A 14,359-nucleotide genomic window follows, 5' to 3' on the forward strand; every position below is an offset into this window, starting at 1 on the left:
GATAGAGAGAGGAGCTAGAAGTATTTGTTCTAATACTCTTCTAAGTCAGAGAGTTGAGACTGAGAACCATTTCCATTATGGCAATGTGAGGAGTCGGGGAGGGGCATGGATACACGTTTCCTATTAAGAAAAGATTCCAAAATCATATAGAGGACAAGAGACATGTAAGAGGTTCAAAATTTATGTTGTTACGTCCTAATTTGAGGAAAGGAGAAACTATGGAGCTATATTTAAATAAAAGAAACTCATTAACATAATTGTATTTTAGTAAACAAAGTGGACTGGGGATTAGTGGACATAAGGAGACACTAGTAAGACGTCTATAGAGGGCTGCCTGGAAGTAGCTTTCCAGGGCTTGGCCATTCTCACTGGCCAAGTATTAGTGGAGGGTGAAAAAATTCTGACCCTGAACTTTGAGCACTAATAAAGCCTAGATGTCTTTACCGCTTCAAGACATTCACTGTGGTGAATAGGAGATTTAATGTAGTTGATGTACTAGGAAGTAGCTCCTAAGAATTTTTTAATCAGTCCTGCAAAACAAGTCCATTCTTTGTTAGTCGTAACTCAGTATGGAGCCACCATTAGGACTGAATTTTGAGCTCTTATTATTATGCTGGTTAATCACTGACTATGTTTTCAGTGGGGAAATAAAGGATGTCTTTGTTTTTTAATCAAATTCAATGGCCTTTCATAAAAGTAAAATTTTCTTCTCATAATAATGTTAATGCAATGTTTCCTTTTATATTTTTAATTTTTGCCTTTTAAATGCTCATAAACTCAGAAGTTATACATGCTTGTTGCAAAAACTCTAATATTATGGAAATAAATGCAGTGTAAAATGAAAGCCTCCCTGAAAGGCATTTACCTGCTCCCTTCTCTCTCCCTAGAGTAAGTATCAGGGTTAACAATTTTGACTGTATACACTTACAGAACTTTATCCATGCATTTACGTATATAGTTTTCTTTATAAAAATCACACTACATAATATTATTATTGTTATTATTTCTATTATTAATATTATTTATCTTGGTTTCCTCACTCAGTTGGAACCTCAAACCAGTACCAACAGATCTACTTGAGTAACTTTAACTGCAAGGTAACACACTATGTGTGGGTGTAAGGTGTTTTGTGTATTCAGAACCCAAAGCAACATTTTTATAATGATCCTTAGCATGATATTGTCAGATTAGTAAAAGAACTATTTCATCTCTATGTTTAAACTATAGACCAGGTTTTACATTATGATCAAAAGAGAGACAACGGAGCTTCATGGAGTGAGCTCTTGAACTAGTTCAGCTCATCATTTGATTTTTCTATGATTTAAAGTCCTTATTTGTAATGAGGTTTGGATCCAGTTTATTTCTAATATTCCTGCTAACTCTAGAATTGTATATGTGTCGAGTATTGGAACATCCAGTTTTAAGACGCTTTAAGAGCTTTTCCTATTTGTCAATATTAAACACCTATCTGCACTCGATACTTTAGGTAAATTGAGGGACAAAAATACATGCTACCTGTCGTCCATGTCAGATATTGATTGAAAGATAATTTTTCATTTGCCCTTGAATTGTTGTTTCCAACAGTAACTATTTTCCAGAAGTGCTGAGAAGTTCTATGAAAGTAAGGAATTAAGAATCCGAATGGAAATTAAACTCTTAATAGCTAGAGAAATGGAATCAAGAAAACTAAAATAAAATTTCTTAAGGTGAAGAAGAAGTTTCCTTTCGGTTGTGAGAAATACCTTCAGGAGAAAAAGCAAAAAGAGAAACATGTATGGGACCAAGTATGGGCAAAAGCAGAACATTGGGGTGGCTTAACTATAGAAGAATGAAAAGTGTGGAGTCATTCTGGTCCCTGGAAAAGAACTGCTGCTCCCCCTTGTGGCCAGTGTAGAGAGCTAACACCCTGATAAAGCAAGGCCTTTCATTCTAGACGCAAAATGATGTAAGATCTGTTTGGATTACAGTGATATACTGCTTTTAAGGGGAAAATAAAAGGCATATTCAAATGGAAACTTCAAGTGATGGTTCTGTCTCAGGTATAGGCTTCATGTCACCAAGGGCAGATGATGTGAGGCTGTGCCCACTTGGAGCCACAGATGCTGACTGTGGTCAACTCATGTAGTTGGTTGGTCGACACTTACTTAACAAACATGTGTTTGTTTGCCAACCACTTTGTAAAGTACTAAGAAGAGTGTAAAGTAATATAATACAGTCACCTTTCAAAAGTATGCCATCCACCTAGGAATATATAATATAAACACAAGGAGACAGCTCATTATGAGGTGGTGGATTGCTGTCATACTGGGTGACCTAGAGCAGGGAGAAGGGAGAGGGGCTTTTTTGCACTGGGACCTGAAGGGTAGGGGTGCTTCAGAGAGGCTTAGGATGGTAATAAGCCAATCAAGTAGCAAAGCATAAAGCCAGGAAGTTAACCAAGTTTTGTGTTTATCCACTAAAGGCAAGAAAGAATATTTGGGACCAGATTAAGTAATCCTGAGCTAACCACTTTGGACTATATCCCACTTGTTTTATAGATAAATAACTGTTAAATGTGTTTGCGTAGAGAAGTGGCATGATGTGACATATTTCAGGAAGTTTAATATGGGAAACTATATTCAATAAGTGTCCTTTAGTTGCATATGAATTTAAACATTAAAAGAATTACAATTATTTTTTTTAAAGTTGTACCTCTCTAATCCATTATTCCCTATCCTCATATGAGCTATTTTTTCATGTAATGTATTACTATTTGACATTATATGATTATATACGTGTTTGTTTGTTTGCTGTATCCCTCACTGATTACAAATCCATGAAAGCCACAACTCTCACTTTTGTTTACTGCTGTATCCCTAACTCCTCAGACAGTAGTGGACACTGGCTAAATATTCATTGCTATTATAAATAAATCTACATGGAAAGGCAAAAGGCTTGAGGTAAGGAGAGCAATTAAGTGTTTATCAAGATGATGAAACTTGACCTTGAACAGAGGAAGGAGAAGAGAAAAAAAAGAGACATTCAATATTTTGAAGAATGAGTAAACTAGATTTGATAACTCGCTGAATGTGACTGGCGAGGGAGGAAAAAGGAAGTTAAAATTGCTGAGGCTTCAAGGTTATGTGCATGGTAGGATGATGGTAGCGTTAAAACAAATCAGGGCCATCGGTTGGAAAGTATGTTTTGGCTGGATAACAGAGTAAGTTTGTGACACAGTCTGAGAGGGACAGTTAGTGATTTCTGGTTAGAATCCAAGAAGCAGGCCAGGCTTGCAGATTCAGCTTTATGGCAGAAAGGAGAGCTGAACCATGAGCTAAGATTAGATTTCTGTGGGACGAACTCTAGATGCTGTGAGGAGGAGAGGAGAGAACTGAACCTTATAGTTATATAAGCCGTCTTCAAAACTGACCTTAAGCACTGTGACCCACTCCTAATTTATGCCTTCATGCTACATATTGAGCCCTGACTAAACAAAACATGATAGGAGGATTCTGGGGAACTCATAGTCTTGTTAAGGGAGGGAAACCTGAAGAAAAGATGTATACACATGACTCATCAAAATGAATCAGCTACCCCAGCTCCAGCCGACTGTAGACCTGGCATCGTCAGATCTTATGATCTTTCAACACAGGCTGAGTTTTTATGTGAGAATTTCTACCATCTAAATATAGGACATTGATTAAAATGTGTGGGCCAAATCATTTTTGCTGACTGGATTTATTTTTTACTTTATTTTATTGAAGTATAGTTGATTTACAATGTTATGTTAATTTCTGCTGTACAGCAAAGTGATTCAGTTACACATATTCTTTTTCATATTCTTTTCCATTATGGTTTATCACAGGATATTGAATATAGTTCCCTGTGCTATACAGTAGAACCTTGTCGTTTATCCATTCTATATATAATAGTTTGCATCTGCTAATCCCAGACTTCCAAGCTGGCTGGATTTAATCTGCAGCCAGCCCTATTATAATCTCAATCAAGAAGAGAGTCCTCCACAGATGTAGAGAATGGACTTGAGGACGCGGGGTGGGGGAAGGGTAAACTGGGGCGAAGTGAGAGAGTGGTATGGACATATATACACTACCAAATGTAAAACAGCTAGTGGGAAGCAGCCGCATAGCACAGGGAGACCAGCTCTGTGCTTTTCGTCCACCTAGAGGGGTGGAATAGGGAGGGTGGGAGGGAGACGCAAGAGGGAGGAGATATGGGGATGTATATATATGTATAGCTGATTCACTTTGTTATACAGCAGAAACTAACACACCACTGTAAAGCAATTATACTTCAATAAAGATGTTTAAAAAAAAAAAAGGATAAAGACAAAAAAAAAAAAGAAGAGTCCTCTATCTCCCTTACCCCTTTAATTGTGTAATCTAGGGGAGGATGCTTTAAGAGTCCTGTGAGAATCAGATTAAACAGTCTGGTAGGGAGGGGTGTTTTAGAAAGGCCACTGTGTACTGGTAGATAGGATCACTCTCACACATAGGTCTGTGTGAGTTAAATGAATAACTCATTCTGTTATTTATTTAATAAATAACTCATTCTGTTATTTATTTAATAAATAACTCATTCTGTTATTTATTTAATAAATACTTACAGAGCCCATACCATGGAGTAGGAACTCAGTATATAAGGGTGAGCAAATTAGACAAATTGACATTTTGTTGAGGCAAATTTCATCAGTTAAGAGACTAAAGATTATTGCCAATGGGAAGAAGAGAACTCTTAACATCTACAATATGTATCTACCTGGTGTGCTGGCTGAAACTGCTTTAATTTTTATGAGAAAGCTGGAGTGGAAGGCGAGGAACATTTCTAGGTGAAGTGTTTATCTGTGTGAATTGCTGGGGGAGGGTAGGTAAGGGCTGTGAAAAAGGCCCTAGAAATGTCAAGTACAGGCAAGACAAAAGAAAGTTAATAAAGAATGAAATACATCACATTTGTTACCTATAGGAATAACAGCGAAAAATGAGTTGATTTGAATTCTGATTAAACCAGTGGCTTCCAAGCTTTCTTTGGTTGTGTCACAGTAAATAAACTATTTTTCCTTTCCACACACTATACAAAAGATGCACATATACTAAAACAAAAGTTTCACATATTAATATTTACATTTACCATATGACATATTGAGAAATTCTCCATTGTTTTATTTTGTTTTTTTAAAACACTGGTCATGACCTACTAATAAGCTAAACCCACATCCTTGAAAACACTGGATTAAATAAAATAGTCACTTGTCCTTGTGTATCAGTCATTACTTCTTCTCAATGGGCCATGGATTTTCTAGGACTTTGGTTCTGAAAGTGTATGGTGATATCTGAGACACAGTACTGTTAAGTTAATAGAAGTACACCATTTAATTATTTGTGTTCTTAGATGTAATACCAGTTTATATTGAGAAGCTATGTTTGTTTTCAGGGACTTTTTACTTTTACTAATAGAAATCAAGTTAATCGTGATTTTGAAAGAGTATATAAACTGATATTTTAAAATAAAGGGTAGCCAGGAAATTTAAATTTTTATTTGTAGAACTTGTTTGCTTTTAAAGATACTCATGACCAAAATGTTAGTGATAATTGAGTATTGAGTATTGCTTAAATTTACAACATAGTAATGACATTAGAAAAATTAGCCCAAGATGTATAGCGTTTTGGAGATAGGGAAGTTTATTTATTAATATTGACTCATGCTACTATTTTTTTATCGACTTTTCTAACGTGTTGGATATTGAAATAATTAAAAGAGCAGGATATTATATAGAAATCATTACCTGTGTACAAAGCTTTTAGGAGTTGAATTTCTGGAATGTGGTGCAGTTTATTTATAATGTTTATATTATGTTTTTTAGAAAATGACTAGTGTATATTGAAGTACTATAGAATTACACTGACATTTTCTATCATGTAACAATTTTTTAGGATAAGAAAAGAAGACAGAAGCCAAATAAGCAAGTAAAGTAAGGAACCATAAAATTGATAATCCAAGACATACAGAATACAGTAAAGTTTTATATTAATCCAAATTTTTGAATAGCATTCCCCAAGTAATAGATAATAAACATGTACTTCCTGTAATAGGTTCTATACCATCATACCATTTGATTTTCCTGCCTTCACATTTTATAATATGGCAGATGCAAGAGTAAATCTTTGTGATATTTATAGAGGTCATTATCCTTTGTTAAAGAGATTGTATGAGAAATTCTGTAATTATTCATGATGTTACAAATGGAGGTTGAGAATGTAGCTTTTGGATTCTCACTCAAATTCAAATCCTGGCCTCAAATTTAATTAGCTGTGTAACTTTAATTGTGCTACAAATGACCATTGGACCTTTCAGGCAAAAATGCATAATTTGAACATAGTCCTAAGGAAACATCAGACAAACTTACATTTAACAACATTCTAGCAAAGACTAGACCGCACTGTTCTAAAGTGTTAAAGTCGTGGAAAACTGTGGAATGACTATGTTGAAGGAGCTTAAAACAACATGGCAACTACAGACAATATATTTTCTTCTGCTATAAAGAACATTATCAGGCAATTTGAATATGATAATATTAGTGTATTAACGTTAATTTCCTGGTTTTATTCCTACTGTAGTTATTGAAGAGAAAAAGAGAACGATAGATAACGTAATAAATGTTACTATTTCAGGAGATTGTTTGAAGACTATATGGGAGTTCTTTGTACTATCCTTGAAAAAAATACCACTGAACCATAGTTAAATGGGTGTAATTATACCAAATTCAAAAAGCTCTTATTAAGGATTAAATGAGACAATTTGTGTAAAACTCCAAATAATCCTCAAAAAATGATAGGTGTTAGATGTTTTTGCTACAACACAATATATCTGTTCCAGAAATACCAGGATTTCTTTTTTTTTTTTTAACATCTTTATTGGAGTATAATTGCTTTACAGTGGTGTGTTAGTTTCTGCTGTATAACAAAGTGAATCAGCTATACATTTACATACATCCCCATATCTCCTTCCTCTTGCGTCTCCCTCCCACCCTGCCTATTCCACCCCTCTAGGTGGACACAAAGCACTGAGCTGATCTCCCTGTGCTATGCGGCTGCTTCCCACTAGCTATCTATTTTACATTTGGTAGTGTATATATATGTCTATGCCACTCTCTCACTTCATCCCAGCTTACCCTTCCCCCTCCCCATGTCCTCAAGTCCATTCTCTATGTCTGTGTCTTTATTCCTGTCCTGCCCCTAGGTTCTTCAGAACCATTTTTTTTTTTTAGATTCCATATATATGTGTTAGCATACGGTATTTGTTTTTCTCTTTCTGACTTACTTCACTCTGTAGGGCAGTCTCTAGGTCCATCCACTTCACTACAAATAACTCAATTTCGTTTCTTTTTATGGCTGACTAATATTCCATCGTATACATCTGCTGAAGAATTCTCCAGTAGAAGGTGGTATAATCAGAGGCTATGGGCACAGTACTAGAGTTATATTACTTGAGTTCAAAACTTTTTTTACACCATTTACATTCTGTTAGCCTGAGCAATTTTTCTAATTTCTTGGTGCCTCAAAATTTATCAGGGATAAACAGGGAAAAAATAGCAGTTCTTTTAGAAGTTGGATATAAGAAATAACTGAAATAATATGTAAAGTACTTTCAAATGCTTATTCCTTGGAAGCACACAATAAACATTAGCTATCACAATTAATATTTTGGAACAGATTTTCTTCTTAACCAATGGGAATGCAAGGCAATTCTCATTATCATCTCCTAACAAGGCTTTTAAATAACACATTGCCAAGCAATTATTATCAATTGTCTATAACATGGGTACATGCACGAGGAACTTGATATGGCTATGTAATGTCTATACATTAATCCAATGTGGAGTTAGTTGTATTAAGAAGGTAATACTTAAAGAAAAACATTAGTAATAAAAAATTTTTTTTTTCGGTAGCTAAGTATGAAATGACTAAATGCTGGTTAGGAAAATTCTGCCCCTGGGTCAGAAAGTCCCTATGGTTTGGAGTCAGATTTTTTTGGCCATATGATTTCAAGAGTTTTGATATTGAGAAATCCACAATGTTTTGTGAATATGACACAGTAGTTCAGGGCCTGAAGGTTACCCCTGAGGAAATATCTGAGGTTTAACACTCTCTTTGGGGGCTTGCTTTCTTTACCACGTGAGAAAGTACCAGCTACCAGCGATCCTTCTTGGACAGTCTCATTAAAAGCTGAGTTGAAACCTAGAATAATTATGGAGCCAAAGACTCCAAAACTTTAAAGAAAAGTTTATTATGTAATAACTTACAGACACCTTGAAAGGATGATGTCACCAAACCACCCGGCATTTCCCTAATAACAGGTAGAAAAACTAGACTTCACACACTGTAGAGGTAGAAAAATTGGTGTTTACACAGGTCAAACAAAAGTGCCTTGACGCCGGTAAGAATATTGTCTCAAATCAAAGCTGTGAATATCATACTCAGAATTAACTGCTCTAGTTGTGGAAATACAAATCTGTCTGGTTGATGAAGACTCCCAAGAAGCTACCAAACCCTCCTGACAAAGGCAACCTGAGTTTCCTGGATTTTTTATTTTGTCCATCTTCCCGCCACTGTGCTTGGCTGCCCAGAGGGCTGTGTGCATGTCCCTGGTTTCCTGAAATTCACAGCAAAGCAATACCTCTGCACCATCGGTACATTTCCTTCTTGCTCTTTGCTTCCTTGCTGCCTGTCTTTCGACCCTAATTCTGCTTGTCACCAGCAATTTTAAAAGAATTAGTCTTTGCATCCTCCCTTTCCTGCCCTGCTTTTTTCCAAGATCAATTTCCATCCTACAGTCTTCTTCCCACGCCTAGCTCCAGATGTGGTCCGCCTCCCTCCACTCATGCTGGAATTTCCCAGCTTCCAGGGCCCAATTCTGGCTGCAGAGGCCTCTCCATTCCTCTTTCTAGCTCTCAAATACCCTAATCCAGCTCCAAACTCCTCCCCACACAGGTCCAAAGTCCACCCCTCATTCTCTATTCCCAGAATGTTCTCTCCCAGCCTTTCCCCAGGCCTGCTGCTGCTGTGACCACACTGTTCCTGTTTCCTAGGATGCACGCAACTTTCTAGAAAACCTTCTTTGCTGTTAGATCCCTCCGCCAGATTCCTCGCACTGACTGCAAGATTTCTGGACACGGGTGAGCCTTCCAAGCTTCATTGTAATTTGGCTGAATGGATTTGTTGATCTCATAGCAGGTTGTTTTCTCCCCAAAAAGGTCCTCAACTTGGAATGGCCCTTAGTCATATTGAGGAGCTTTTTAACATGCATCCACCCCTGGAGATTTGGATAACTGGTCCATTTGGGACGTGGGTATTACAATGGTTTCACAGCTTCCGAGGGAGGTCTGATGTGTGTGTCTAGGTTTGAGAACCAAAACAAAAGCCTTCAACCTACTTGTGCTTTTTTCACCTGGTTCTTCTCTTAAGGGGTTAGAGTTCACCTTGAATTTTTGACGATGCTGCAGCCCACACTTAGGGAGCTGTATACCCTGTTTCAGCCCTAGCTCACTCCAAAACAACAGGAACAGAATTTGCCTTCAGAGCTTTCCAAGAAAGTTGCCGGGAAAGTTGGCAATGCGCCTGGGTCTGGTAAACTGCCAAAGAGAATTTAATTACAGACTAGAAGGGCCCAAGATGAAAAAGAATCCAGGGTGATCACACAGTTACTTACATTTGTGGAACTGCTAACTGCTCTGGAAACTCTGGCAACACAATATAGCCAGGCAATTAACCCTGGACATCACACTCAGGCTTCTGCCTGCTTTTTCCTTCTAACTTTGATTACTGAAGGCTGGAGCTGGCCTTCAAAGTCTACTAGTCTGGAGGGACCATTTTACAGATGAGAAAACTGAGGCCAAAAGACACTATAATTTAAAAGAGTTCCCACATCTAAATAGGGAAAGAGGTAGGCGGGGGCAACCCAGTCATCTTTCTGGGAGTCAAACCGCACCTACTTCTAGCCACACCCACTCACTTCTCATCTATTTAGTTGTCTGCTTTGGAAACGCCTCTGATAATTGTCAATGTGCATTTGTCAAATTGGAAGTTTGGTTAATGCCCAAGAGAAATGGAATTTTATGAAAAGGCAAGTGCTAGAAGTAATTGGTGATTCATTATTAAGCTCAAAAACCATGGGAAATAAATGAGGAAAATGACTTTATCTCGCGAAGCCTCCCCATAACAGGATGATACATTACCTCATAGAGGTATGAGCTTTGAAAGTGTGGATTTAGTGCTTAGTTCTGGATCTGGCATCTGGTAAGAGAGCAATAAATGGTCATAGAAGCGAGAGCGGTTTCGCAAAATCAGTATGCTGCAAAGCCTCAGTGCAATAACATTCTCACTGTTTTCTTCCTGAACTGAGAGAAAAGGGAAGTTTTGCAAATTGTAGCTGTTGCATTGATTAGGGACTCAGTTTTTCTTTTTAATTTAAATGCACAATTTTCCCCCTATAAAAACAAGTTGATCTTTCACTTTTAACTCCAAAGTTAATTCCTTAGAAAACAGTGCCAACCAAGTTGGTGTAATTAGCCACATTTTATCTGTGAACTTGGAAAGGTAAAACAATCAACTAAAATAGAAGACAAGGGTTTTCTTGCGTATTCAGAGAGGGGGCCATAAGATACACATTTCTTTGATCCTTGGTGCTTTTTAAAAGTAGAACATAAGCGTAGTGCTTTTTACCACCCTATCATTTTCTTCTGAACTGGAAAACAAATTCATTGCTGCTTGCAAGAATGCTTCCCAATATGAATGTGTGTGTGTGTATGTGTGTATATATATATATATATATATATATATATATATATGAAATCAAGTGTTGGCCTACTCAAAAAGAACTGGATATTTACACTGGCAAATGAGTATACTGCCCACCAATGTTAACTTGTCTCAGGAAGTAATTTGAGAAGTGTGAAATTTAGTTGTATTCTTTCAAGGGAGAGAAAGTTTTGTATTCTTTCTATAGTTACTATAAAATGCAATAGCTAACAAAAAATATTCTTCATGTGTATTAAACTTTATTTTGCGGGGGTGGGGGAAGGAGGGGTGGGTAGGACTCCCTTGGTTTCAAGTAACAGAAACCAATTCTAGCTAGTTTAAGCAGGAAAGAATTCAATCCAAGGACAAGATCTCAGGAAGGTACTAGAAACAGTGAATGCAAGGTCATGAGGTCTCTCTCTCTCTGTTTCTTTTCTTTTCTACTTTATTTATTTTTCAGACGTGCTTTCACAGTTTCTTAGGTCCTCCTAGTAGGTGAAAGGTCCCCAAATCATATTTTCAGATTTATATCTTATAGATCTAGCTGCCCAATGAGAAGATGAACTTTCACAGCCCTAATTCCATATTCATAAGGAAGGTTCATCTTGGGTCAAGGGCTTATCCTTGGATCAATCATCCATGACTATGTGGGCAGGTTTCAAAACAGTAGAACTGCTTCAGAAAGTCACTTTTACAAGCAGAAGGAGAAGTTCAAGAACAGACTAGGCAGTCAGCCAACTAGATATCCACTAAATGGCTTGTAATTCACCAAGTACTTTTTAATAATGATTTCATTTCATCCTCAAACAATGACAGACCACTCTATTCACAGTTCTCTATACACTTTTCACTTTGTAATCTTATTTTTGTTTATCTAGTTTCCTGATTAGTCTATGAAATTTTGTTTTGTATTTTTTGTTGTGGTTGTTGTTCGGTACGCGGCCCTCTCACTGTTGTGGCCTCTCCCGTTGCGGAGCACAGGCTCCGGACGCGCAGGCTCAGCGGCCATGGCTCACAGGACCAGCTGCTCCACAGCATGTGGGATCTTCCCGGGCCGGGGCACGAACCTGCATACCCTGCATTGGCAGGCGGACTCTCAACCACTGCGCCACCAGGGAAGCCCCTGTTTTGTATTTTTAGTGCCTAACACTGGGGTGTTCAATAAATATTTGCTGAAAGAATGTATGACTAATTCTGTTAGGTAGGACACTTAAATGAGACAACTGGCATACACTTAGATTAAGTGACAGATTGAAGATCCCGCGGCTAATGAGTATGAACTCAGCTTCCATAGCCTCAATCCCTTTCCTACCCGCCAGGCTGCTTTCTACATTGAGTTGTCCTCTTCTTCTGACGCCATAGGGTGTCAACAACTGACATGAAAGGATTTGGTCTGGTGGTTAGAATCATGAAAGTAATAGAATTGAGATAAAGGTACAGTGCATTTTACAAGAATTTAATTTTACCCTCTTGGTGCATTGTTTAATAATAGCTTTTAACTAAATACAAAGAGTCTGTACTTTTCTTTTAACTGTTTACATGGAGAAAGATTACTCTTAGTCTATGCTTAGAATGGCAAAAATAAGGGTTACGTATTTCTATTTTAGTGTTTTATTCCTGAAAATGATACTCGGCATGGCAATCACTCCTGGAGAGGTGACCACTTCTCTCATAACTTGGGGGATGTTTTTTGTTTTTGTAAGAGCCCTAAGGAGCAAAGGGAGAAAGCGGGTATCTCCTCCTGGCCCGTGGTCCTTCCCCATCATAGGAAATCTTCTTCAGCTTAGAGACCATCCTTACCTTACATTCATGGAGACGAGGAAGAAATACGGAAATGTCTTTCTCATCAGACTTGGCATGGTGCCTGTCCTGGTGGTGAATGGGATGGAAATGGTGAAACAAGTACTACTCAAAGTTGGAGAGGGCTTCCCTGGTGGCACAGTGGTTGAGAGTACGCCTGCCGATGCAGGGGACACGGGTTCGTGCCCCAGTCCGGGAAGATCCCACATGCCGCGGGGCAGCTTGGGCCCGTGAGCCATGGCCGCTGAGCCTGCGCGTCCGGAGCCTGTGCTCCGCAATGGGAAAGGCCACAGCAGTGAGAGGCCCACGTACCTGGAAAAAAAAAAAAAGATGGAGAGTATTTTTCAGGCCGACCTAACATGCATACATTTTCTTTCCTGGCAGAAGGAAAGAGTCTTAGGTTTTCAGTCAATTATGGAGAGAGTTGGAAGCTTCATAAGAAAACTGCTTCCAGTGCTTTACAACATTTTCTAAAGCAGAAGCAAAATCCTCCACTTGCTTTTGCTTACTTGAGAAACATGTCATTGAGGAAGTTTCTGAGCTGGTAAAAGTCTCTGCAGACTTGACTTCCAAGAATGGCAGCTTTGACCCCAGAGGTGCTATTACGTGTGCAGTGGCCAACGTTGTCTGTGCCCTTTGTTTGGGCAAGAGATGTGACCACAGTGATGAGGAGTTTCTTAGAATAGTTAAAGAGAATGATGACTTGGGGCTTCCCTGGTGGCGCAGTGGTTGAGAGTCCGCCTGCCCATGCAGGGGACACGGGTTCGAGCCCTGGTCTGGGAGGATCCCACATGCCGCGGAGCAACTAAGCCCGTGAGCCACAGCTACTGAGCCTGCGCGTCTGGAGCCTGTGCTCCGCAACAAGAGAGGCCGCGACAGTGAGAGGCCCGCGCACCGCGATGAAGAGTGGCCCCCGCTTGCCACAACTAGAGAAAGCCCTCGCACAGAAATGAAGACCCAACACAGCCAAAAATAAATAAATAAATAAATTTATAAAAAAAAAAAAAAAAAAGAGAATGATGACTTACTCAAGCCTCCAATGCTGCTAATCCTGCCGATTTCATACTGTGGTTCTGCTACCTTCCACTGCGAATTATAAATTCTCCCCAGGAGTTTTATCAGGCCCTGAATCAGTTTATTGCGCTACATGTACAAGATCATCTTACAACATATGATAAGGTAAGGGTTTAAATTCATGCCAGGACTGGGGATTTGGTGAGAAGTGAAAAAAAAAAAAAAAGGGTGAGATGCATTAAGAACTCAGACAACTTTATGTACTTCTTTGGTTCTTTCACTGTAATTTTTCCATAATGAACCTTACCCAAACTATTGGTAAATGTGAGGTCCAATCAGAGCAATTATAGGGCAGTATTACTTAGATCTCATGTAGGGACCATAAGAAGAGCTTTGAATTTTTTGAGACATCAGAAATTTCCCTATTGTGCTGATAAGGCACATACTTGAATTATGAATCTGTAATTGACTGATAAATGATGACTAGCATGTAGGTGAGCCTCCTGAAGAAATGACCCAATAATTTTGTTTCTCTAATTTTTCATCTGAAACTATCGGGTCTTAAAATTATCAGCATATTTTTTTTCAGAAAGTGTTTTGAATAATTATAAAGAATATTCTATAGGAACCTTCCAATTTACCCTCATATCCTACTTGAGCTTCTTTCCTATGAAGAAATGAACTTTGAGGTCATAACACATGTAGAAATGTTATCCATGTGACAGAAGCAAACCTTCTTATGAGGCCATTGAGAT

General features: G+C 38.3%; 1 protein-coding gene across 1 annotated transcript in view; it reads left to right on the forward strand.

Moving 5' to 3' along the window:
- The window catches only part of LOC109549894 (cytochrome P450 1A5-like), a 248,868-nt gene that overhangs the window by 150,974 nt on the left and 83,535 nt on the right, over positions 1-14,359 (forward strand). Inside the window, exon 4 of the mRNA XM_073806222.1 lies at positions 9,083-9,169. Coding sequence (XP_073662323.1) covers positions 9,083-9,169 — 87 coding nt within the window. The remainder of the gene's footprint in view (positions 1-9,082; positions 9,170-14,359) is intronic.

The sequence above is a fragment of the Tursiops truncatus genome, chromosome 6, assembly GCF_011762595.2.
Source record: "Tursiops truncatus isolate mTurTru1 chromosome 6, mTurTru1.mat.Y, whole genome shotgun sequence".
In the NCBI taxonomy this organism is placed as follows: Eukaryota; Metazoa; Chordata; class Mammalia; order Artiodactyla; family Delphinidae; genus Tursiops; species Tursiops truncatus.